We start from the raw sequence: 25,291 nt of genomic DNA on the forward strand, positions 1-25,291 counted from the left end.
TTAAAAAATATTTATTTTTATCCATACATAAATCTAACCTTCTATTTATAATTTTATATATAATATAATATAAAAATTTTATTTATTTATATATAATATGATATAATTTTATTTTTAGTAAATATTTAATCCTTAAATTTAAATTTTGTTAACAAATTAACATTATAGTTTACTTCTTTTTAATTTTAAATAATTTAATCCTTAAAATTTTATTTTATTGTAATTTAGATTTTTTGTTTTTAATTTTTTATTTTGATAAAAAAAATTTAATATTTAAAATATAAAATTAATCTTTATTAATAAAAATTCAGAATATTTATTTTTTTAAAGAACGAACTTATTTGAATTTAAATGTAAAATTTTGAATTTATTAGATGTTTATTTTAACAAATTTCCAATTTGTAATTGCTCTGCACGAAGGCAGTAGCTAGCCATGTGCAATTACGCGTCAGGAGCACCATTGCCATTGCCACCACTCGCACACGCGGAACTCGCTTCATCCACTTCCTACAGTGCGTTTTATGTGTTCTCATAAATAAATGTCTCTGCGCTTGCTCCGCGCTAACTCTTCTTTCACTCTCACTTTCAATTCCAAACGACTCCAGCCACTAGCCGCGCCCATTTCTGAGACAACCTTCCTATCCTTTCGCCGACAGATCTCAACTCTCGCCATGTCTCGCCGTCCTAACTTCCAGGGCGGCCGCCGAGGTGGCGGCGGCGGCAGCAGTAGTAGCGCACCTGGTCGCGGTGGCGGAGGACGTGGAGGAGGAGGAGGAGGACGAGGACGTGGTGAGCAGCGGTGGTGGGACCCAGTGTGGCGAGCGGAGCGCTTGAGACAGAAAGCCGTTGAGGTATTTGTGTTTCAATGAGGTTTTCTGATTATTTTCTTTTTAGGGTTTTAGTTGATTCAACAGCTTTTTGGTTATAAGTTAAAATAACACGAGGAAATGCTTGATGAACCTAATATCAAGTGAGCTGTATAGTTGAATTGGACAAGGGAAATGCTAGGCTTTTATTTTTATAAGTTGGTTGCTAATGAAAATGAAATGTAAAATCTATCGAATGATTGTTTCGAAAACATTTCCAAAAAAAAAGGGGGAAAAAACAGGGCTTAGAAGAGGAAAAGTGAGTTCTAAGTATAAACATAGAATTTTTCATACTGGGAATGGAGACAGCTCATGGATTTTCAGTGCCTTTCAGGAGTTGAAGCAAGTTAAAAGGCCGACTTATTCACTTTTATATTTTCTCTGTTGACATCAGCAATTACAGATTTATGCCTCTTAATTCTTTAGATAATGGCACAATGCACAGTCAGGATTATTATTTCCTTTATTTAGTTTCTTTATATTATGTATGTATACCTTGTGTGCTTTTCATGCCTCTTAGATGGAAGTTCTTGATGAGAATGAATGGTGGAATAAGATGGAGAAAATGAAGAATGGAGGAGATCAGGAGATGATTGTAAAGCGTAATTACAGTCGTGATGACCAGCAAACCCTCTCTGACATGGCTTATCAATTGGGTCTTTACTTGTAAGTGATTTCAACTGCTCACCATCGTCATGTGTCTGGAATTAGTAGAATGAAAATTCAGGAAATGGTCCAATCATGAATGCCAAGACAGAAATACAGACACACTCAAATTTAAAATGTATACTCAACTCAACTAAGCGTTTATCCCAAAAAATTTAGGGTCGACTATATGGATAAATCCTCAGAGATGTATAATGCTTCTAGGCCATGTTGTACTATTCTCCTCCAAGTCAATTTAGGTCTACCCCTTTTTTTTCTTTCAATCCTCTAACTTAATGTGCTCTATTTGTCTAACTGGAGCCTCCGTATGTCTACACTTCACATGACCAAATCACCTCAATCTCCCTTTTCTCAACTTATCTTCAATTGGCACAACTCCTACCTTTTCTCTAATACTCTCATTACGGACTTTATCTAGTCTAGTATGGCCACTCATCCACCTTAACATTCTCATCTCTGCAACTCTCCAATACTCACTACCATATAACATAGCCGGTCGTATGACTGTACGGTTAAAATTTTCCTTTCAACTTATTGAGAATCTTACGATCACATAAAACTCCCGTGGCACGTCTCCACTTCAACCATCCGGCTTTAATCCTATGACTAACATCCTCCTCACATCCCCCATCTACTTGAAGGACTGAGCCTAGATATTTAAAGTGATTACTTTGGGACAGTACTACTCCATTCAAACTAACTCATTTCCTATCACCAGTTTGGCCTTCATTGAACTTGCAATGCATGTATTATGTATTCGTTCTAGTTAACTTAAAACCTTTTGACTCTAGAGTACTTCTCCAAAGCTCTAGCTTTCTACTGACTCATTCTCGTGTCTCATCTATCAGAACAATATCATCCGCAAACATCATGCACCAAGGAATACTCTATTGTATATGTTTCGTCGATTCATCTAAAACTAATGTAAAAAGGTAAGGGCTTATGGCTGATCCTTGGTGTAATCCAATTGAGATCGGAAAATCTCTTGTGTCCCCTCCCACTGTGCGCACAATAGTAGTTGTTCCTTCATACATATCTTTCAACACTTGTATGTATCTAATAGATACCCTCTTTTGTTCTAACACATTCTATAAGACATCTCTTGGAACACTATCATAAGCCTTCTCCAAATCAATAAAAACCATGTGTAGATCTTTCTTCCCATCTCTATATTTCTCCATCAAGTTTCTAATGAGAAAGATCGCTTTCATAGTTGAACGACCGGGCATGAAACCAAATTGATTGAGAGAGATAGAAGTATCATGACGTAGTCAATGCTCCACAACTCTCTCCCACAACTTCATAGTATGACTCATGAGTTTAATTCCCCTATAGTTTGAGCAACTCTATATGTCTCCCTTATTTTTAAAAATAGGTACTAAAATACTCCTCCTCCATTCATCAGGCATTTTGTTTGAGTTTAGAATCTTATTAAATAATTTAATTAACATGCCACTCCCATATCTCCCAAACACTCCCATATCTCCCAAACACTTCCACACTTCAATTGCTATTTCATCGGGTCCACAGGCTTTACCCACTTTCATTCTCTTAAGTGCTTCATTTACTTCTAAAGATCTAATCCTTCTAGTATAATTCACATTCTTTTCTATTGTTCTATAATCTATATTCACGCTATTACTATTTTGACTATTATTAAAGAGATCATTAAAATAATTTCTCCATCTTTCTTTAATGTCCTCATCTTTCACCAGCACTTTTCCTTCTTTATCCTTAATGCACCTAACTTGATTGAGATCTTGACGTTTCCTTTCTCTCCTCCTTGCTAATCTAATATCTTTCAAATTTAAAATGTATATTGTATCTTAATTTTTTGGAGCAATATTGTTATCATGTGGCATGGTTGTTGAATATTTGAAAAGTCTACTCCAATTTTATGGCTATTTAATTGATTTGTGGCATTGTTTCCTCTCTTACAAGTTGAAGCAGATCTCAACAAGTAATTTCATTATTATGCATGCTTAATTATTCACCATGAAGCTTCATCTTATAATTTTTGTGTTCTTAATTTTGCTTGTGGGAAGGAAGCCATGCATATAATAAAGGCAAGACTCTTGTGGTTAGCAAAGTTCCGTTGCCAAATTATCGGGCTGATCTTGACGAGCGTCATGGATCCACACAGAAAGAGGTAAAAATATGCAACTGTAGAAAACTTGAATGCCGTTGTTGGTTAAAATATTCTCATTCAGTTCCCTCTACAGATCCGAATGTCTACTGAGACTGAGAGGAGAGTTGGAAATCTTTTGAACAGCTCGCAGAGAGCAGCACCTGCTGACTCTGCTGCAGCATCTGGTCAGGCGGACAGACAACCATCAAGTGGTCTAAAGATAACGAAACCCATATCTACCTCGGAGCCGGATTCTGCTAAGGAGAAACTCAGTATTGAATTAAAGCAGAGGCAGGATAAAATGATGGTAGATTGGCTAATCTTTTTTTTTTAATGATGTTATCATTTTTTACTATCTATACACATGAAATACCCATATCTTCCTGGTGATGTTTGTTTACTTATATAAATTTAATTGGCATTTCAGATGTTGAAATATTTCCCCTGTCATTTATTTCTTGCTTTCAGGCAAGTAATTGTGTGAAGGAATTGCAGTCTTTTAGGCAAAAGCTCCCTGCATTCAAAGTGAAAGGCGAGTTTCTGAAAGCTGTTTCTGAAAATCAGGTGTATATTTTTTCTTTATCCCCATCAAATTGTAATAAATTGTTTTTAATAATTGTCATGAATAACAATTTTTTTTTTTTTTTTTTATGTTCCTTGGGTTCCACAAATTGCACAACTGTTTTAGTGATATTTGTTCATTTATTTCCTGTTAAACAAAGTTCATGGTTTAGGTATGGAATTCAATACTAGTTTGATGTGTATTTTTTGTGTTGATTAAGATTATCAAATAAAATTTTGCATTAATACCTATATTGAAAAGTAATGGTGAATCACAATGCATTGAGATGATATTTTTCTACATAAGAGGTTATATTTGAAAGATGATATATGATTCATGCTCTTGAGATTGTAATAAATTTTCATTTAGGCCTGAATAAAGTAACCTTCAATTTTAGGGGAAGATAACAGAGAAATATTTTTGTGATAGATGCAATAAACAACTTTACTTGGATGCTTCGATGCATAGAATGGAGCATAACTATCTAGCAGTATCTTTTTCTCACTGATATGTCTATAACATGAATAATAAATCATCTTACCATCCAATTGGAGATTTTGATATTTTCTTCTCTTTTTCTGCTCCCCAGCCCCCACTCTTCCTCCCCAACATTATCATTAAAACTTTTAATGGATGAGGAGAAACTTTTGCTTTCACGAATCTTCTGAAAATAATCCTTAGTAGATTCTCATTATTGGCGTTTTAAAATTGCAGGTTTTAGTTGTTTCAGGAGAGACGGGTTGTGGTAAAACAACACAGCTACCTCAATATGTATTAGATGAGGAGATAGCAAGTCTGCGTGGTGCTGACTGCAGCATAATATGCACACAACCCCGTCGTATATCTGCCATATCTGTTGCAGCTCGAATATCATCTGAACGGGGAGAGAATCTTGGTGAAACTGTTGGTTATCAGATTCGCTTGGAGGCAAAAAGTTCTGCTCAAACACGGCTCCTATTTTGCACCACTGGTGTTTTACTCCGGCAGTTGGTAATTGTTGTTACTTGCATCTTCCACTTCTTTTATGAGGCTTATGTGTTGATTAGTTCTTCCTGGGTGTTTGTATCCATGTCTAGCTCTTAACCTTTCTGTATTTGGAAATTGTCTAGAATCTTAAGCTTAATTTTATTTTTATTGTGTAACCTTGGTGGTGCAACTTCTATCGACCAGCTTGTGAATTGTTAGTGGCTTTGATATTGAAAGTGAAATCCTAGATTTTTTGAATCAAAAAACCAAGGATGTTCTAATTTTTAAGCTTTCTGCTTTCTTAATTATTCCTTTTTGTAGCCTACACATGAGCTTCTATATTCTTGCACATTCTTGATATCTTGTTTTCTATATTTTTTTATGTTAACTACAGGTTCAAGATCCAGATTTGACTGGTGTAAGCCATTTGTTAGTAGATGAAATTCATGAAAGGGGCATGAATGAGGACTTTTTGTTAATTATTTTGCATGACCTTCTCCCTCGGCGTCCAGATTTACGTCTTATTCTAATGAGTGCAACCATCAATGCCAACTTGTTCTCAAAATACTTTGGAAATGCCCCAACTATTCATATACCGGTATTTTGAGTGTGTTGAATATGCAGTTATCATATTTGTTCATCATCGTTTGTCTGTTCATTTGTTTGGGTATATTGGCAGGGATTGACTTTCCCTGTGACTGAGTTATTTCTAGAAGACATATTGGAGAAATCTCGTTATAAAATCCAATCAGAGGCTGGCAACTTTCAGGGGAATTCAAGGAGGAGGAGGAGGAGGGAGCAAGATTCCAAGAAGGATCCTTTGACTGAATTATTTGAGGCAATGCTCCAATTCTCTGAGCTACAAATCTTATAACTTCTGCTTCTCTCTCTCTCTCTCTCTCTCTCTCTCTCTCTCTCTCTCTCTTATATCTTTCAAGGAGTTGAATATATCATGAATATGTTGTATTTATAGGATGAACATTGGATGTTTATATATAAAAATTACTTTTTCTCCGCATCAATTTTCTTCAACTTGAATTACTTAGGCCTCAAAGAAATGCAAAAATGCAGGGCAAGTACTGAAAAGAAAAATTACATTTAAAATGTGGCATATGGCATCATGTTTTGTCTTGCATGTGCACAGTGGATTCGAGATTATTGCATCAGAATCTCAATGTAATTTTTTATGAATTGGGTATTGACATTCATAGGCATAGTGAAAACAATCATTGTTTTTGTGATGATCTGTAGTTTGTTCTTGTTGAATTTATTGTTTGATATTTGGGAGAATAATTTTCTGGATCATCTGCATTTGTTACTAATTATGAATGTAGAAATCTTTCTTAAGCTTAAGGAGCTTATTATTAACTCTTTTAATACTCACTGGGCCTTTGCTTTGTTTTTGTGCAGGATGTTGATATTGATTCTAAATACAAGAATTACAGTGCATCTACTCGACTTTCTCTTGAAGCTTGGTCTGGTTCACCGCTTGACTTGGGTCTGGTATGTACTTTTAGAAATTAATTGTAATGCATTTGCTTCAATTTAACAAAAGAACCTTTCTTCACTGATGCGGTGTTTGGTTGGGAGGATAGAAGGGTAGAAGGAAAATGTATTTTGACTTGTCAAGATACAATTCCTCCCTTTAATGCATCTTTCCTTTATTATTGACTAGATTCATTTCCTTCCTCATTAAGAAAAATAGCCTAATTCGTCTTAACCTTACTACGCCTTTAAGGTGCAGGAAGTGGGGAGGTCTTGAGTTTATCCATCGACCTATTCTAAGATTGTTCACCATTATGGTGAGAAAGGGAGACAGCTACCCCCTGTTATGTGGCCAACCAGTTATTATCTGATCCACTATGCCTCCACTAAATCCAAATAAAAGAAAAAAGAAGCATAGCCTAAGGATTTTTTTTTTGTTGCGTATCTGATCCTGATGAATTGTTTTAATGGAAATTTTGTTTTGTAACTTGCTTCTGTTTATTGTTAATGTTGAAGGATAGTAACCTTTATGATGTGATTTGTGTTCACTCTGCATCTTCTTTTGCTGTATCATTCATTGTGCAATTTAATTTTTGCTGCATCCATCAAATGGTAGTTTTGTTGTTTTATTAGTCTTTTCAAATCATTTTATATAATAATTATTGTCAAAACATGTTTTGTAGGTGGAGGCAGCTATTGAATTTATTTGTCTCCATGAAGGGGATGGTGCAATTCTTGTATTTCTTACAGGCTGGGATGAGATTTCCAAGCTACTTGATCGGATTAAAGGAAACAAACTTTTGGGAGACCAAAGCAAGTTTTTAGTCCTTCCTCTACATGGTTCAATGCCTACCATCAACCAACGTGAAATATTTGATCGTCCTCCCCCTAACAAGCGGTAATATTCTTACATCATTAGTTCTTCATGGTTTATCTCTTGCAGCAGATATACACGAAAAAAAAATTCCCTTGATTTTGAGGGGAGCTTGACAATTATGGGTTTGTAACTTCTTGATCATTTCATTAGTGAGCTACTTTAGGCATTCCGTAGGATAACTCAAGTGAATGGACATTGAGTCAAAAATAATGAGATCTTACTAATTTAATTATGATACCTTTGTGTTTGATTGGAGATTGCCATTGCTAAGCTTAAAACTCAAAAGCTTCTAAGTCTCATTTAGATTCTAGTGGGGTTTAGATATTGTGTCTAGCTATTTGAATAAGAAAATCTGGCCACTGCACAGCGCAAGATGTTGCCTAAATAATAAATGATTCTTGTGATCTTGCTGTAGAACAAGCTTGTAAAAAGTTATATTTTACCTGCTCCTGTCTTTGTTGGTAGGGATTTCATGGTACCTTATGTTGCATGTGAGTTTAAATCCTTAATTTCTTGTTGGTTACAAAAAACTTTAGATTCTCCTCTCCCTCCTTAATTTTGAATATCTCTTATCTACTTTTGCAGAAAAATAGTTCTTGCAACCAATATTGCAGAGAGTAGTATCACCATAGATGATGTTGTGTATGTTGTAGACTGTGGAAAGGCAAAGGAAACCAGTTATGATGCTCTAAACAAGCTAGCTTGTCTATTACCATCATGGATTTCAAAGGCTTCAGCACATCAGGTATTCAGTAGTACCATAAAAAGCATGAGTTTCTATGATTACTTATTTAAATATTGCAGCGGCTAACTAATCTTGAAAGCCAGAAATTAAAAGATTCTTGTTTTCTTGATATGATGAATTTCAGAGACGAGGTCGAGCTGGCCGTGTGCAACCTGGAGTTTGTTATAGATTGTATCCAAAAATTATCCATGATGCAATGCTTCAGTATCAGTTGCCTGAAATTCTCCGAACACCTCTGCAAGAGCTATGTCTGCACATTAAAAGCTTACAGCTAGGAGCTGTTGGATCATTTTTGGCAAAGGCGCTCCAGCCACCAGATCCTCTTTCTGTTCAAAATGCTATTGAACTGCTTAAAACCATCGGGGCTTTAGATGATAATGAGGAGCTTACTCCACTTGGTATGTAATTTTTGACTTTATTGTCTCTCTTTTATTTCTTTTGCTTTGGGATATCTGCTGTAGTCTAAATTAATAATTATAACAGGTCGCCATCTTTGTACTCTGCCCCTGGACCCAAATATTGGAAAGATGCTTCTGATGGGGTCTGTCTTTCAATGCCTCAATCCTGCTTTAACAATTGCAGCTGCTCTTGCTCATCGTGATCCATTTGTTCTTCCAATAGATAGGAAAAATGAGGCTGATGCTGCTAAAAGATCCTTTGCTGGTGATTCTTGCAGGTTTTGTTGAAATTTTTCATCATGCTCCATTTTGATGGCAATGTGGGACCTTTTTCTGATGTACTGTAATCATATTGCTAAAAACACATGTGGATGCTCTTTAATGCAGTGATCACATCGCACTTGTTAAAGCTTTTGAAGGATATAGGGAGGCAAAACGTAATCGAAATGAAAGAGCTTTTTGTTGGGAGAATTTTTTATCCCCAATAACTCTGCAGATGATGGAAGATATGAGAGAGCAATTTCTCAACCTGCTAACAGACATTGGCTTTGTTGACAAATCAAGGGGTGCAGGAGTAAGCTACTAGATTTTCAAATTTTTCATGTTCCTAATGGGAATCCCTTTTTTGTGGTGCCATTCAATGAACTTTGATTTGATAGTTCTGTTGGTGAACCATCTCTAACATCTTTTCTTCTGAGCTTTATCTGTATAATTACTTCATTGTGTGCATCTATCTGAAATAGGAAGAATTGCAGGGCAATCTATTTATAGATGTGTATATGCTTCATGTAGGCTTACAATCAATACAGCCATGACTTAGAGATGGTGTCAGCAATCCTTTGTGCTGGGCTTTACCCAAATGTTGTGCAGTGCAAAAGAAGAGGAAAGCGCACGGCATTCTACACTAAAGAAGTTGGGAAAGTTGACATACATCCTGCATCTGTAAATGCTGGGGTTCATCTTTTCCCTCTGCCATACATGGTTTATAGTGAGAAGGTGAAAACAAGTGGCATTTATATTCGAGACTCAACAAACATATCAGATTATGCTTTGCTTCTCTTTGGTGGTAGTCTTATTCCCAGCAATCAGGGGGAAGGTATTGACATGCTTGGAGGTTACCTTCATTTCTCTGCATCAAAGAGCGTATTAGAGTTGATACGGGTAAAGCTTAGTTTTTTCTTCTAGCTTACAACTGTTTGATAATGTTAGCATGTTTTTCTCCTCATTTTTACCTTTTCTTAATCTGAAACTTTTAATCATATGAAGCATCTTGAAGGTGATAATTGTTGGTTTTGATAATGGCGATTTGCAGAAATTGCGGGCAGAACTTGACAAGCTTCTCTGGAGGAAGATTGAGGACCCAAGCTTAGACATATCTACGGAGGGAAAGGGGGTTGTTTCTGCTGTGATTGAGTTATTGCACAGTTACAATGTACGTTACTAAATTTTGTTCTCAGGACAAACATTTTTTAATAACATTCCTGTCATTTGCCTAAATTATTTTTTATTATTTAATAACCATGTGATATTAATGGATCAGCCGTCACTTGGTGGAAGGTTTGTGAATTGCCTGGCAGAATCAAATAAAACTCGCCCTCCCTCCCTCTCTCTCTCTCTTAGTTATGCCCCTTTTTTATGATTTATATATCTTAAAAAGAAAATTATCACAGTGGACAAGATGATAATGGGCAAATGTATAACAATGTGAATAATTATCGAGTCAATTAAGGCTAGAGTTAGGCTGTTTGCAGATGGTGAATGGTGAATGGTGAATGGATTATGTTGCTCATATGGTTTCCTTACAGATCCCTTCTCTTCCAATGTCAAAATTTAGAAAATGGCTTAGTTCTCCATTTGACATTGACCAATTTTCCTAAACACCTTCAAGTGATTCATTGATTAGGGAGCAACTAACATGAACAGTCTTGTTTCCTGCGAGACAAGTACATGTCCTTTCTAGGAGATGAAATATGGAATATATGGGGCCGAGACTCACTCTGGAGCCAGCATTTGCAGGACAAGATTAATGTGAAAAGAAGTAGGATGAAAAACTCCACAAAATTTAGAAATAATGATTTATTTCTTCATTGAAATTGTGATTGCCAACTTTCTTATGTGTGCATTCATGTTCTATGGTGATTCCAATATAAAATATTATATTCATAATAAAATTCTGCTGCCACCGACCTTTGAAATTACTCAGTTACCAGTCACTGCTCCATTAGATCATTCACAAGGAGCTTGTCTCCAAAAACACAAAGAAAGGGCTATGGCAGGGGAAGTAATTAAAATGTTCAGTTTGAAGCATCTCTGCCAGAGCTGCCACATTGACGAGCAGGATCTAACATTCTCTGCAGCAAATTCTCAATTCTAGACTTTGGTCACTGATCTAAACTACTTACTATAATCTTACCAAAATTTCTGCTTTATCTTATATTTGTTGCTTAAGTGGCATAGCCAAAAGCATTAACTTTGCAAGTGTGTAGTTTGGTTGGTCTCTCCATTTTGCGGTAAGTGATGTGAAGGTCTTGAATTTAAAATTTTCCATTTACCAAATTTTACTGTAATTAGTGGTTGATGTGCATTATTTTGGCAGTATTTGCAACAAGAAGACTTGGAAAGACGTCTTAGATATACTTCTCTGCAGGCTTTGGATTCTCCCCCAAATCATGAAACTTAATTGTTCTCACACTAATTTCATTCTTAGCAGGTTGCTTTTATTAGCGGTGAAGATTAGTTATCTGAACTTCCTAAATAACCAATTTTTTTGCCACCTGCTATATCACCAACTACGTTGAGAATATGCTGGAAAATTGAAACTTGTCCAAACCAATGTAATACTGATTCTATTATTAAAACCAATGTAATACTGATTCTATTATTAAAAAAATATATATATGTAATGATCAATTGCGTATTATTAATTATAATTATATTAATCAATAATAAAGTAGCAACTTCTTGGAGATTGATTGATTTTTAATTTCCAGGAACTTTCTGCAATAAAGTTTTGTGCATGCACACAGTACAACAAAATTTGTGATTAACTAGATCGTTAATAGCAGCCATGGCGATGAAATCAATACTTGGAGATTAAATCTATGGTTAACAAGACTTGAGCACAAAAGAATTAAAAATTTAAGCAGGTAGCCAAGTGATTTCCCTTTTTCTTTTTTGTGATAAATAAGATTTTATTAATAATCAAATCCAGGAAAAACTTAACAAAATAAGCCATTCTGTAACCTTGATGACAATCCAAAAATCTCAACTTAAGGCTTATGACGTTAAATGAAAAAAAACCTGGAAAATATACAAAGAGCTTGGAAATTACACAATAAAACGGAAGAACCAGCATAACCCTATACCCAAATGAACCAGAACCAGAAAATTATCAGAAACGAACTGCAGATTGCTGCAAAGTGACATCCAGAGTGAAGCCAAAGTATGATCAAGACCAGCTGGAATGGCGAGCAGAACTACCAGAAGAATTGCAGCACTCCCAGAAGAATTATACCATATGCGAACAAGTGATTTCCCTGTCCTATAGTGTTGGCCGACCAAGCTCATTGGATTTGTCGATTTTTTGTTCGGATGAATTCGCAACTGAATTTGTCCATTTGCTTTAATTATCTTATTTCCTAGAGTCAGAAAAGCAAGAGGATAGGAGGGGCGATTCCAAGAAAGACTCAAAATTTCTGATTATATATAACAATTATTCGCTGGATAATTCATTGCAAAAACAATGTCTGCAGCCAAACTAGCAACTTGTTTTCTTTACATGAGCTCTCACACTCGCATAATTTTTTTCATCACTATTACCCACTTTCTCCATTTTTATGCAGACTATACTCAAGCACTTTCCTTCAGTATAGATCGGTTTGATCCTGGTGCAAACAACATAATCTATGAAGGTGATGCCGCACCAATTGTTGGAGCTATTGAAATGAACTCGGTCAAGTGGTTATGTCACGTTGGCCGTGCTACTTATGTAGAGCCTCTGCACCTATGGGACTCCTCTACCAGGACACTTACAGATTTCACTACCAATTTCTCCTTCACTATTGATACTCTTAATGCTGATACCTATGGCCATGGCATTGTCTTTTTCCTTTCTTCTGTGGGCAACTCAATTCCAACCAATTCACCTGGTGGGTTCCTAGGATTATTTAACACCACTACAAGTGATGCTGCGTCTCGAAACCAATTAGTCATGGCTGAGTTTGATACCTTTGTGAATGAAGAATGGGATCCACCAGTGCAGCATGTTGGGATCAACAATAACTCGATTCGTTCTGCTGTTTATGCTAAATGGGATCCTGGCTCATACAGTGGCAAGACTGCTAAAGTTGGGATAAGTTACAATGCTACTGCCAAGAACCTGAGTGTTTTGTGGACTTATGATGAAAATCTAGTTTTTACAGGCAACAATTCCCTTTCTTATGTCATTGATCTAATGGAACTTCTTCCTGAGTGGGTTTCCATTGGTTTCTCAGCATCTACTGGCCAGTATCTTGAGAGAAACCAAATCAATTCATGGGCATTCTCTTCAAATTTGAGAACCAAAGTTGCAAATAATAAAAAAGGTGAACTGAAGAGACGTAGGATATTGCCTATTGCTCTTATTGCTCTAGCCTGTGTGTGCGTTTTGGCGCTTCTTGGTGGAGTTTCACTGTTTGTAAAGAACAAATGTTGTCCCCCAATTCCTGTTCCTGTAGATACTGATATTGGCAGAAAAGCTTTGCCAAGAAAATTTGGTTACCAAGAACTTGCTGAGGCTACCAATAACTTTGCAAATGATAGAAAGTTAGGCGAAGGTGGATCTGGACTTGTTTTCAAAGGATTCTTGAGAGAGCTAGGCCGCCTAGTTGCTGTGAAGAAAATTGATGCTGAATCAGAGGATCTTTTCATCAATGAAGTGAATATTATAAGCAGTTTAAGACACCGAAACCTGGTGCAGTTCATGGGATGGTGTCATGAACAAGATGAGTACTTGCTTGTCTATGAATACATGCCTAAAGGTAGCCTTCATGATCATCTTTTTGGCAATAGGAGAACCCTCCCTTGGAATGTGAGATACAGTACAGCTTTGGCCTTGGCCTCAGCTCTTAAATATCTTCATGAAGATGCAGAGCCACGTGTACTTCATAGGGATATCAAACCAGGAAATATATTGTTACGTGAAGATTTCACAGCCAAAGTTGGTGACTTTGGGATTTCCAGGTTTGTGAACACTCAGTTGAGGACTCAAAGATCAAATCCAGTGGGGACTCCTGGGTATGTGGCCCCTGAATTCCGACGAGATGGGAGGGCAACTACACAATCGGACATGTATAGCTTTGGGGTTGTGGCTTTGGAAATTGCCTGTGGAGTGAGGAATTTCAGAAATAATAATGATCATCGACAGTTGTTAAAGGACGTCTGGCAAAAGTATAAAGCAGGAAAAATTCTTGATTCATCTGACAAAAGATTAAAGAAGGAATTTGATCCGAAAGAAATTGAATGCTTGATGATAGTGGGTTTATGGTGCGTGCACCCAACAGCCAACGATAGGCCTACAGCCGGAAGAGTGATTCAATATCTCAACTTTCAAGCTCCATTGCCAAACCTTCCTCCAGCGTTGCATGATCCCGAGTTCCTTTCTAATTCAGACATAAATGGAAGGAATACTCAATAAACATGATCAAGAACAACTATAATATATTATTTCAAGATTGCCAAAAATAATAATTGTCGTTGTAGAAAGATTAAAAAGTATGTTCGCCTTAAAATATCTCATAAATTTAGAATGTCATCGCCATTTGCCAAGTTCTTTATAATGTTCATTACTGACTTCTTATAGGAATAGAGTCGTACGTTTGGCAGTATTAAGGCTTCGTGAGATTATATCTAACCAGAATATCGTAGAAATCAAGAATTAAAAAGAAAAATTCAAACAACTCACTTCCAACAATCCAAAATCTGCACATCTTTAGAATGGAAAAGCATAACAATTCAAGCTTTTACAGAGTGGCGGCCAGCTGAAGTTCCTTACATCATAACCAGGAGATACAATCATTAAAGAATAGGGTGAACTAGAAATTAGTTTTTGATCACATGTCGGTTCATCTATTTTCAATTTAAAACAAGTCAATCATTTAAATTTTATTTTGTCAATAAAATTGTAACACCCCTAATTTTTAAATTTATTATTTTTGGGTAAATATTGATATTATATTTTATTTGAATTTTAGGAAATTATTTGAAATTTTTCAGATTTTAGAAATCGGGTTCGATTTTCCGAAAATAAAAACTTTGATGATTTTTAAAAATTAATTTAAAGACCACGTGGCAAAAACTAAAAAATATATTTGGAGTCTACTAATTTTTCTGAGTTTTCTAGAATTTTTTCGAAATTTTTGGACCTCGTTTTCGGTCTCAAGGCAGAGTAAAAATTCAAAATTTTATATCTTAAATCGGACTGGCCGAATCGAACAGAACCGGATCGGATCGAACCGAACCGGATCAGATCGACTCTTCTTCCTTTTTCTTTCTCCCCTTTCTCCTCGCGCGCGTCCCGACCTCTCCTTCTCTCTCTCCCGTTTTCTCTCTCCTCCCTCCTCCCCTCGCCGGTCAGCCGCCACCCAGCCCTCCCCACCTCTCTGGCGCCCCACCCCAGCCTCCCCCCATCGCCGGCTACCGCCTGGAACGTCGGGAAACCGCGCGCAAAGCCGCGCGACGCGCAGCGTGCCGCTTCGTCTTCCTGGCCAAAATCCAGCCGATTCGGCCACCGATTGAGCCGGGTCTTGTGTCAAACACCATCTACACCTTGAGAGCTTTCCATAGACACCAAGAACACCAAAATCCACCGAGCGGTTTGTCCAATTTTTGTTTGGGAAGTTTTAGCCCATTTTGACTTTTGGGCTAAATTTCTTGCAAACCATGAATCCCACGAGAAAACCGAGAGTACCAGAGCGCTCCACTCGTCGAGAGCTACGCGGCAATATAAATTTCAAAATTTTCCGATACCGTTTTTCGGTGGGTTCCACGAAATTTCGTAGTGTTTTTCTGAGCATTAAATGAGCTTAGAAAATTTCGTAAAATTTATATACTAACCCCTGTATTGTGGGCTTCGTGTAGGTATCTTTAATTAGCGGAAATTTGACAGTTGTCCGGGTCTGTGAATTTTCGGCCAGACAGACCGGCTACCGAAAAGGGTCTCCGAATTGGATTGAGATTTTGGCTACCCCACCATTGTCAGACGTCCCGAGCGCATCCCCTGAGTCAGAATCGGCATAGGTAAACCTGAACTTTACTTTTTTGTAATTTTCTAGTGCTTAAATGAGATTAAAAATCCATAAAATATTCGTGATAGCTCAGAAAATTATGATTCTTTTTTGCATTAGCCTAGTAATATTGCTAAGGACCGCGGGGCAAAGTTTTAGAATTTTTAGAGTTTATTTGGGTAGTTTTTGCAAAAAGGGTCAATTATAAGGACTAAACTGTAATTTTACATGTTGTGATTGATGACTGTTTGGATGGGCCCAGGAGGGGCTGTGTGATATGATTGAGTTGTGGGTGTATGGTGGATATAGAAGTGTGTTTTAAACCCATTTGCAGGTTGGGTAGGTTCTAGGTATAGGGGAGACTCTGCCGGATTTTTGGCACGACTTAGGACGTATTTGGTCAATTGTATTAAATAATTGTAATAAAATTGTTAGGTGAGCCGGGACAGCCTTCTTCCTCTGCCCAGCAGCCACAGTGACTGCTATCAATTCTGTGAGTAAAATATTAATTTTAATTGTAATTTCGATATTATTATATGTTCAAGCATGCCCATGCATCACTTATATGCATATATCTATGTAGTTAATCTCTAGGCACATTTTATGTTGCATTCACAACTGTTAAAGTGCCATGGATGTTGTTGTGGTAAATTTGGAGCAGTGTGAGTGCGTTGGTGTGCATGTGATGTGGTGTTGACTATGGATAGGACGGGTAGACACGGCTTGAGATCTTCGCTGGGACCCGATCCTTCGGGGTAGACATGGCTTGAGTTCTTCGCTGGGATCCCGATTTGGTTTATTAAGCGAAAGTCCGGCTTGAGTTCTTCGCTGGCACAGGTTGGATTTAAGAGAGCTGTATAGGGGATCAGCTCCCATATATTTATGATTTGACATTACTGGGTGTGTGAGTACTCCAAATTACCTTTTTGCTGTTATGATGTGAAAATATTACTGATGTTGCATTTTACTCTACAGGGTGCATTAGCTTTAGATAGTTATAGAGATTATGGTTAAAATTGATATTTTACTCTTTGAGTCGAACGCTCACTCTTGTTCAATATTTTTTCAGGCCACAGGAGGATATTTTTGAGGTTAACCTGCTTTTCTTCCTCGCGGGTCGTTTATTAATGTTTGTATAAACCTGTTAACTCTTAGAATTTCTGCATGTGTTAGAAATATTTATTTGAATTGGGTCTGTAATATAAATTGTCATTTTGGACCTGTAAACTTATTATTTTATGCATGTGTGTTGGGCTGGATGAGAGAGCTGAGCTCCCATTTATTTTTATGTTGTTATGAGTATGTGGAGGGTGAGCTGAGCTCCCCAATTGATTATATATTGTGTTTACAGGTCAGGTGAGTCAAAAAACTCCCTGTTGAAAGGTCCACTTTATGGCCAGACTCTGTCCGGTTGAATTCTTGAAATTGGGCCCCAAATAGACTTGGGTTAAGGAATAAGTAGGCTTACTACGGGCCTCGGGGGCTTTAGGCTGGCCCAGGTCCTAGTGCCGGTCAGGCCCATAGGTTGGGTCGTGACAAAAATGGTCCATTCATTGAAATTTGATTAATTTATAGCGTTAATTATAAGTTAAATTACGAAAATATTTATAGGCTCTGTTTGATAACATTAATTGTTTTAATAGGTATTACCTGTTTTAATAACTGTCAACTATTTTACTTATGGTTTTAAAATTCGAATTCATTCAATCGGTTGAACCGTAAAAATCATGAATCGGTTCATCAAACTGTTCGATTTAGCCTAAAACTCACATATCACCAAAATCGAGAAAACCTGTCAAATCAACTAAATACTCATCGAACCGTTCAATCCGTTATGAATTTAATAAATTAGGTGGATCTTTATTATTATTTTTTCATTCAATAAATTTAATCAAAATGATGTCGTTGTATTAAATTTTTATTTTAAAAGATTAAATAATACAACTTAAATGCTTATTGGTTGATAAGATTTATTATCCTATTATAAATTATCAATTAAAATCTTCAAAGTGATACAATTACTAAGGTAATGTAGTATAAAATATGTAATATAAAAAAATTCTTTTAAAAAAAAAGAAATAGATAAATGAATAGTGAACATGGTTTAATGGATAATTATAGTATACTTAATTTTTTAATTAAATATTATGTAAGACATGATTTAGGACATTTATAGTAAATATGGTGATTTCTATTAGATTGATAATAGTATTATTATATAGGATTTTATAATGTAGTCTGATGTAACCTCGATTCAACTCCAATTGAATCTTAACTCTCTATTTTCACTGAATTTTAGACTAGGTCGAGTCTAAAAACCATGAGTTTTACCATTGTCAGTAGTTAAATATTTATTATTTATATAATGATTTAAAACAGAAGTATTCAGTAAAAATAGCTATTAGATTAACTGTTAAATGTAAAATTAATGTTATCATCTTGTTGACCTTAGTCATTGTTAAATATAAAAATAGGTATTAAAATTAAAATATTTCCCTTTAATTTATCACAATAATTGTTATTTATTTATTTTAACATATTTTTAGATATTTTTAAGTTTTTAAATATAGAAATAACTATTATTTTTGTTACTATATTATTTTTTAACAATTTTTGTTATCAATGATCATAAATATGGTTTAATTTTTATATATTACTCATCAAATATTTCTATTATTTATATTTACATTTTTTCAAAATTGAAAATTTTAAATTATACTTTTGAGTGAAGAGAATATTTCATTTAACAATCTATTAGAAAGTTTTTTTAATACCTTCCTATACTTCAATGTATATAAAAGTTTATATATATATATATATTAAATAAATTATAAAATTTTATGATTTTATTACACAATTATACAGCTTCTTTATTAATTCTAGGTTAAAAAAACGTGTTTGACAACATTAAAACGTTTCTTTTATTTTTTTTTTTATATAAAAATGATCATTCTTTAACGTGCTATTGGGAGAAAATTTAGATTTTGTTTGGCTTTGTATATTGTGGAGGAATTTGCCACTAATCTAACAGCAACATAGTGGGGCCTTTGTAATCACGTTGAAAGCCATTGTCATTTGTTTTCTAGCACAATGATATTAAAATATTTGGGGAAAGTACTGGGAAGTTAGTAGGGAAATGATCCAAGTTAACATTGTGCACTTATCGCCATCACCAGCTAAAGAAACTTTGCAAAAGAAACAGCAAGGAAATACAATCTGTAATTTTTATACCACTTGAAAGAAAACTCTTAACAAGTCTACAGACTACAGTACCCCAATTCCCTCCCTGATTTAGCTCACAAACTACTGTCAAGGAAGTTGCATCGATCACTTGAGGATCAGGAAAGATCAATAAGATGTAATTACAAATATTAAAATCTATTTATGTCTATAACTAGCCCATGAATAAACTATTAAACTGTAGGTTTTAATGGACTTAAATCTGATGTAAATGAGAAAGAAATTTTCAATAATGATCCCTTTGGTAAATGTTACCGCTGCTTCTTTTTTAAAGGCTTTGGGATGTTTTCTTTTGCCCTGCGTAGAAAATAAGTTACATTAAAAGCTAATTATGTATAATTGGGATGACTTAGAAAGTTGATTTCATAATTATTTTCTATGCCGTATATGCAAAGGAAGGTTTCAGATTTTAGAATCTGAATCTTGTTCACATCTTATACATCATTTACTACTCTGGATAACAAGTTCCTTTCAACTACTTTAAATATAAAGCAAATCCATAAGATACGACATTATACTAGTCTATAGGTCAACTACGTTTCGTGTAATCAATGTTAATGATAAACTTGGATGTTAATGTTTCATTTTTAATTATGCAATAGAAAATACAGGAAATGGCTAGTGGTTGGGAGAATAAGGACTCAAATTTATCTTTACCTATCAAGTGAGTGATATATCTTTGAACACCAAACCAAACTATACTAAGCTATTTAATAAGATTTAACCTTACTAGAAATTAAAAATTTAACCAGGAAGCTAGCCAAGTGATTTATGTCATTTATTTAGTTTACACGGCCCCTCATTGCATTTTGCCCTGTTTTCAAGTCATATGATGTTTGCCTGCGAAGCTCATTGGATTTGTCTATTTTTTATTCTGATCAATTAGCAATTGCATTTGTCCATTTGCTTTAACTCTCTTATTTCCAAGTTAAAGTCGGAAAACTACGAGGACATAGGAGGGGTGATTCCAGGAGAGACTCAGAATTTCTGAGTATATATAACACTTGCTCGCCTGGATAATTCACTGCAAAAACAACGTCTGCAGCCAAACTGGCAACTTGTTCTCCACACATGAGTTCTAACACTCGCTTAATTGTTCTCTTCAGTATTACCCGCTATCTCCATTTTTATGCAGACTATACTCAAGCACTTTCCTTCAGTATAGATCGGTTTGACCCTGGTGCAAACAACATAATCTATGAAGGTGACGCCACTCCATCTGTTGGAGCTATTGAAATGAACTTGGCCGAGTGGTTATGTCGCGTTGGCCGTGCTACTTACGCAGAGCCTCTGCACCTATGGGACTCCTCTAACAGGACGCTTACAGATTTCACTACCAACTTCTCCTTCACCATTGACACTCTCAATGCTGATAAGTACGGCCATGGAATTGCCTTTTTCCTTTCTTCCGTGGGCAGCTCAATTCCAACCAATTCACCTGGTGGGTTCCTAGGATTATTTAACACCACTACTAGTGCTGCTGCGTCCCGAAACCAATTAGTAGCTGTTGAGTTTGATACCTTTGTGAATGAAGAATGGGATCCACCAGTGCAGCATGTTGGGATCAACAATAACTCGATTGCTTCTGCCGTTTACGCTAAATGGGATCCTGGCTCATACAGTGGCAAGACTGCCAAAGTTGGGATAAGTTACAATGCTACGACCAAGAATCTGAGTGTGTTGTGGACATATGATGAAAATCTAGTTTTTACAGGCAACAATTCGCTTTCTTATCTCATTGATCTGATGGAACTTCTCCCTGAGTGGGTTTCATTTGGTTTCTCGGCATCTACTGGCCAGTACGTTGAGAGAAACACAATTAATTCATGGGCATTCTCTTCAAATTTGGGTGCCAAAGTTGCAAGCCATAAAAAAGGCAAACTAAAGACAGTTTGGATAGCGCTTATTGCTGTAGCCGGTGCCGGTGTATGCTTTTTGGTGCTTCTTTTTCTGTTGAACAAATTTTGCACAACTGTTCCTGTAAGCAGAAGACCTTGGCCAATAAATTTTAGTTACGGAGACCTTGCCGACGCTACCAATAACTTTGCAGATGATAGGAAGTTAGGCAAAGGTGTATCTGGAACTGTTTTCGAAGGATTTTTGAGAGATCTAGGGTGCCAAGTTGCTGTGAAGAAAATTGATGCTGAATCCGAGGATCTTTTCATCAATGAAGTGAATATTATAAGCAGTTTAAAACACAGAAACCTGGTGAAGTTCATGGGATGGTGTCACGAGCAAGGAAAATTTTTACTCGTTTATGAATACATGTCCAAAGGTAGCCTCCATGATCATCTTTTTGGCAACAGGAAAATCCTCCGTTGGAATGTGAGATACAATACAGCTTTGGCCTTGGCAGCAGCTCTTAAATATCTTCATGAAGATGTAGATCCACTTGTACTTCATATGGATATCAAACCAGATAATATATTGTTAGGTGAAGATTTCAGAGCCAAAGTTGGTGACTTTGGGATTTCCAAGTTTGTGCACTCTCAGTTGAGGTCTGAAAGAACAAATCCAGTGGGGACTCGTGGGTATGTTGCCCCTGAATTCCGAAGAGAAGGGAGGGCAACTACGCACTCGGACATGTATAGCTTTGGGGTTGTGGCTTTGGAAATTGCTTGTGGAAAGATGAATTACAGAAATAATGATCCTCAAAATTTGATTAAGGAAGTCTGGACACTGTATAAAGCGGAAAAAATACTAGATGCAGCTGACAAAAAATTAAAGAAGGAATTTGACCCAAAAGAAATGGAATGCTTGATGATTGTCGGTTTATTGTGCACAAACCCAGCAGACAACGGAAGGCCTTCAGCCGGAAGAGTGATGCAGTATCTCAACTCTCCTGAACTTCCATTGCCAGAGCTTCCTCCATTGTTGCATGATCCCGAGTTCCCTGTGAATTTAGATGCAGGTGAAAGGATTACTCAATGACCATGAACAAGAACAACTATAATATATTATTTCAATTGCCAAAAATAATAATTGTTGATGTAGAAAGATTAAAAAGTATATGCCTTGAAAAATCTCGAAATTTAAGAATGTCATTGCCAAGTTCTTTACACTGTTCATTTCTAACTTCTTTTCATAGGAAATAGAATCATACGTTTGGCAGTATTAAGCCATCATGAGATCCATCTAACCAGAAGATCGTAGAAATTAATTTCAAGAATTAAAAAGAAAAAAGTTCAATAACATACCTTGCAAGGATCCAAATCTGCACATCTTTAGAATGGAAAAGGATACAGTTCAATCTTTTAAGCTGAAGTTCCTTCTTTCATAACCAAGAGATACAATCATTGATGAATAGCGTAAATTACCAGATAGTTTTGGAGTTATATAAAAAAATCACTTGTCAATCCCAATTTGAAATAAGTTAATCTTTCAATTTTTAATTTTCAGCAAACAAAATGATTCATTCATCTAAATTTAATTAATTTACCGTTAATTATTAATTGAATGATCAAAAGTACTCTTAAGTTTACTCTCTTTGAAACAATTAAGAGTTTGTTTTGCAATTTTATTGGATGTATTGTTAAAAAAATACACTTGTTAAATATGTTACTCAAAAAATATTAAAAATTAATTTAAAATTAAATTTAATATATTTTAATCATAAAAATTATAAAACAATTAAAAAATATTTTTTAAACTATCTTTTTCAATATACTATAAAATAGTACTTTTCTAAAAAGCACTTTTTACCATTCCAATCTCAATACTAAATGGAGTTTAAGTCATATTTTTTTAAAAAAATTCTCTCCACCCAAATTTTATATTTAAATAATTATATATTTTACATTTATAATATAATATATACATATTTTACATTTAAAATATAATAAATATATTTTTATTAATATATCATTATGTGTCATGTCCTAAATTTTTAAAAATAATTGTAAACATTTCTTATGTTTATGTTTATAAATAATTATTTAATTTATAAATAATTATTTATAAATACTTTTGTCTTTATAAATAATTAAAATCTAATCATAGTAAATTTTAAATTCTTGTGTAAATATATTAGACTTTATTTTAATTTATTGAGTGATAATTCTAAAAAAAATTATTTTATAAAAAATAATACATCCATTCATTTTTATCTATCACTTTTCACAAAATTATCTGTCACTTAGAGAAGATTGAAGTGCATTATTTTTTTTTTCTAATTTTATCCTTATTTTCACTAAGTACAATGATTATTTCTACAATTTTTATAATCCATCTTATCTCCTCCTCATCTCTCTCTTAAGTAGGTAAGATAAAAGGTAATTTAATTAAATTATGAAAAATTTATTATAATTTAGGTAATTTAATTATTTTTTTAATTATCATATAAAACCTTAGACAACAAATAAAAGTGGATGAAAGTAGTAAAATAATAGTGAAAATTCTCATAATTAATTTATTATTTAAAATTTTTTAATGAATAAATTTGTCCATTTATGACATACTTTTTTTTTCAAATAATTTACAGTTAATTTTATTATTAATTATAATACTTATAATTATACTATAAAGATTTATGATTTATAAAAAAAGCTCAAGAAATATAAGTAATATTCTTTATCTTGAAAACTGATTAAAAATAATTAAAAAAATTATCATAACTGGGTTAAATTTTACAACTGTATATATATGAATAAGAAAATCCAATAATAAACACGTTTAAAATCCATTAAGTAAATTTTTGTTAAAGATTTTATTTTTAATATTATTTTTGATATATGCTAACAATAATATGAATTAAATAAAAAAAAAAGAGAGAGAAAAAAGCTTTTAACTAAACATTTTGTATAACATATAAGATTTTAAAACCATTCAATAGGTGAAAATTTTTGGAAAAAAAAAAGTTAGAAGCTCTGAGTTTTGACATTAAGCCATAAATCTCTTCAAATATAGTGTATCTTTATTATTTTTAATTTATAATTATTTTTTAAAAATTTAAAAATTTTATCTAAAATTTATATATTTTCAATTATTTAATTTTATGATGTAATTATAAAAAATTAAAAGAGTTAATAATATTTAAATTATAGTGTAAAAATTAAAATTATATTGAAATTTCATTAAAAATTGTAAAATAATTTGAGATAAATATTTTGCATGGGTAATATGTAATTTTTTTTTCAAACCATTAAATTGGTGGACACATTGTAAATCTTTTCATACGTAGTACATTTTTATTATCTTTAAATTTTGTAAATGCTTATCTAAATTATAAATATCTTCAATTTATTTAATTTTATGATAATTATAAAAAACTATCATATAATTTATTAATATTTAAACTATATTATTAAAAAAATAAATTATAAATGAAAAATTTAAAATTCCATAAAATTCAAAGTTGATTATTTATGGATAATTATTATTTTTATTAAATATGAGATTAATATGTGATCATTTTTATTACATATTAAAATAATGTCAAAAGTAAAAATAAATAAGAAAAATAGGATTTCTTTTAGGAATTAAAAATTATTAACTTCTTCTGTAATCACATGTTTAAACAATAAGTATTAAAATTTATAATTCTTCAAAAAAAAATATAGCATTGTAATTAAAATAATATATTTTATATAATATAATGTAAAATTTTAAATTCAATAATTGGTAAAGTAGCACTCCAAAATATAAATATTATACATTGGGATAAATATCTCTATTTATCTGAATTATGATTCTTACTCTGATTGGACTTACTATCTCAATACTAAATCCTATTCTAAATAGAAATTTATCTGATGGCTATATAAGAAGCTTAAACCTCCACAATTAGGTATGCTATTCTCTTTAGTCAATTATTTTCAATTTTAGTTTTAATTATTTCTCTTTAGACCCTCAGAGAAAATCCAAAAATAACATCAATTATAATTTTGTCTTATTGTTTCTAGTATGTGTTTTTTTTTTTTTTTTTTTTTAATGAAAGATATGTTAATTGGATTTTATTGAACTTTTAATTTTTTGTTTCAGTTCATTAGTTATCTAATAGGTTAGAAAATCAGAGTTTTGACATTAAGTTATGAATCTCGTTTAATATAGTGTGTCTTTATTATTTTTAATTATTTTTCAAATTTTATAATTTTTTAT

The 25,291-nt window shown here is 33.9% G+C and overlaps 3 protein-coding genes across 5 annotated transcripts; all 3 read left to right on the forward strand.

Moving 5' to 3' along the window:
* The first annotated feature begins 417 nt into the window (after positions 1-417).
* Positions 418-10,259, forward strand: LOC110650653 (DExH-box ATP-dependent RNA helicase DExH1). 3 transcript variants are annotated; one of them, XM_058143675.1, is made up of 16 exons: positions 418-851; positions 1,387-1,532; positions 3,582-3,681; positions 3,755-3,967; positions 4,129-4,224; positions 4,937-5,212; positions 5,583-5,786; positions 5,868-6,026; positions 6,599-6,691; positions 7,357-7,571; positions 8,136-8,295; positions 8,420-8,693; positions 8,779-8,971; positions 9,081-9,267; positions 9,486-9,854; positions 10,006-10,259. In XM_058143675.1, the coding sequence occupies exons 1-16, from the start codon at positions 540-542 to the stop codon at positions 10,135-10,137; spliced, it is 3,129 nt and encodes a 1,042-aa protein (XP_057999658.1). In that variant the 5' UTR covers positions 418-539; the 3' UTR covers positions 10,138-10,259. The 3 variants fall into 3 exon arrangements, with proteins under 3 accessions (XP_057999658.1, XP_057999660.1, XP_057999659.1); XM_058143677.1 differs by lacking the exon at positions 1,387-1,532 and having other exon boundaries at positions 837-851; positions 3,578-3,681; XM_058143676.1 differs by lacking the exon at positions 418-851 and having other exon boundaries at positions 1,388-1,532; positions 3,578-3,681.
* Positions 10,260-10,453: 194 nt separating this feature from the next.
* LOC110650654 (L-type lectin-domain containing receptor kinase IX.1-like) lies at positions 10,454-14,845 on the forward strand. Its single transcript, XM_021805721.2, has one exon. It carries the CDS (start codon positions 12,436-12,438, stop codon positions 14,365-14,367), a length of 1,932 nt encoding a protein of 643 aa, XP_021661413.2. The 5' UTR covers positions 10,454-12,435; the 3' UTR covers positions 14,368-14,845.
* Positions 14,846-20,039: 5,194 nt separating this feature from the next.
* On the forward strand, positions 20,040-22,244 carry LOC110650656 (L-type lectin-domain containing receptor kinase IX.1-like). Its single transcript, XM_021805723.2, has one exon. It carries the CDS (start codon positions 20,267-20,269, stop codon positions 22,124-22,126), a length of 1,860 nt encoding a protein of 619 aa, XP_021661415.2. The 5' UTR covers positions 20,040-20,266; the 3' UTR covers positions 22,127-22,244.
* Positions 22,245-25,291: the final 3,047 nt, after the last annotated feature.

Source organism: Hevea brasiliensis, chromosome 3 (genome assembly GCF_030052815.1).
Source record: "Hevea brasiliensis isolate MT/VB/25A 57/8 chromosome 3, ASM3005281v1, whole genome shotgun sequence".
Taxonomy (NCBI): Eukaryota; Viridiplantae; Streptophyta; class Magnoliopsida; order Malpighiales; family Euphorbiaceae; genus Hevea; species Hevea brasiliensis.

What these genes read in the sequence shown, in the direction of transcription:
- LOC110650653 (XM_058143675.1), top strand. Translation starts at nt 540, where the DNA reads ATGTCTCTGCGCTTGCTCCGCGCTAACTCTTCTTTCACTCTCACTTTC. An exon ending in AAGCTGTTTCTGAAAATCAG is followed by an intron (nt 4,225 to 4,936) that starts GTGTATATTTTT and finishes TTAAAATTGCAG; the next exon opens with GTTTTAGTTGTTTCAGGAGA. An exon ending in CACCGCTTGACTTGGGTCTG is followed by an intron (nt 6,692 to 7,356) that starts GTATGTACTTTT and finishes CATGTTTTGTAG; the next exon opens with GTGGAGGCAGCTATTGAATT.
- LOC110650656 (XM_021805723.2), top strand. Translation starts at nt 20,267, where the DNA reads ATGAGTTCTAACACTCGCTTAATTGTTCTCTTCAGTATTACCCGCTAT.
- LOC110650654 (XM_021805721.2), top strand. Translation starts at nt 12,436, where the DNA reads ATGTCTGCAGCCAAACTAGCAACTTGTTTTCTTTACATGAGCTCTCAC.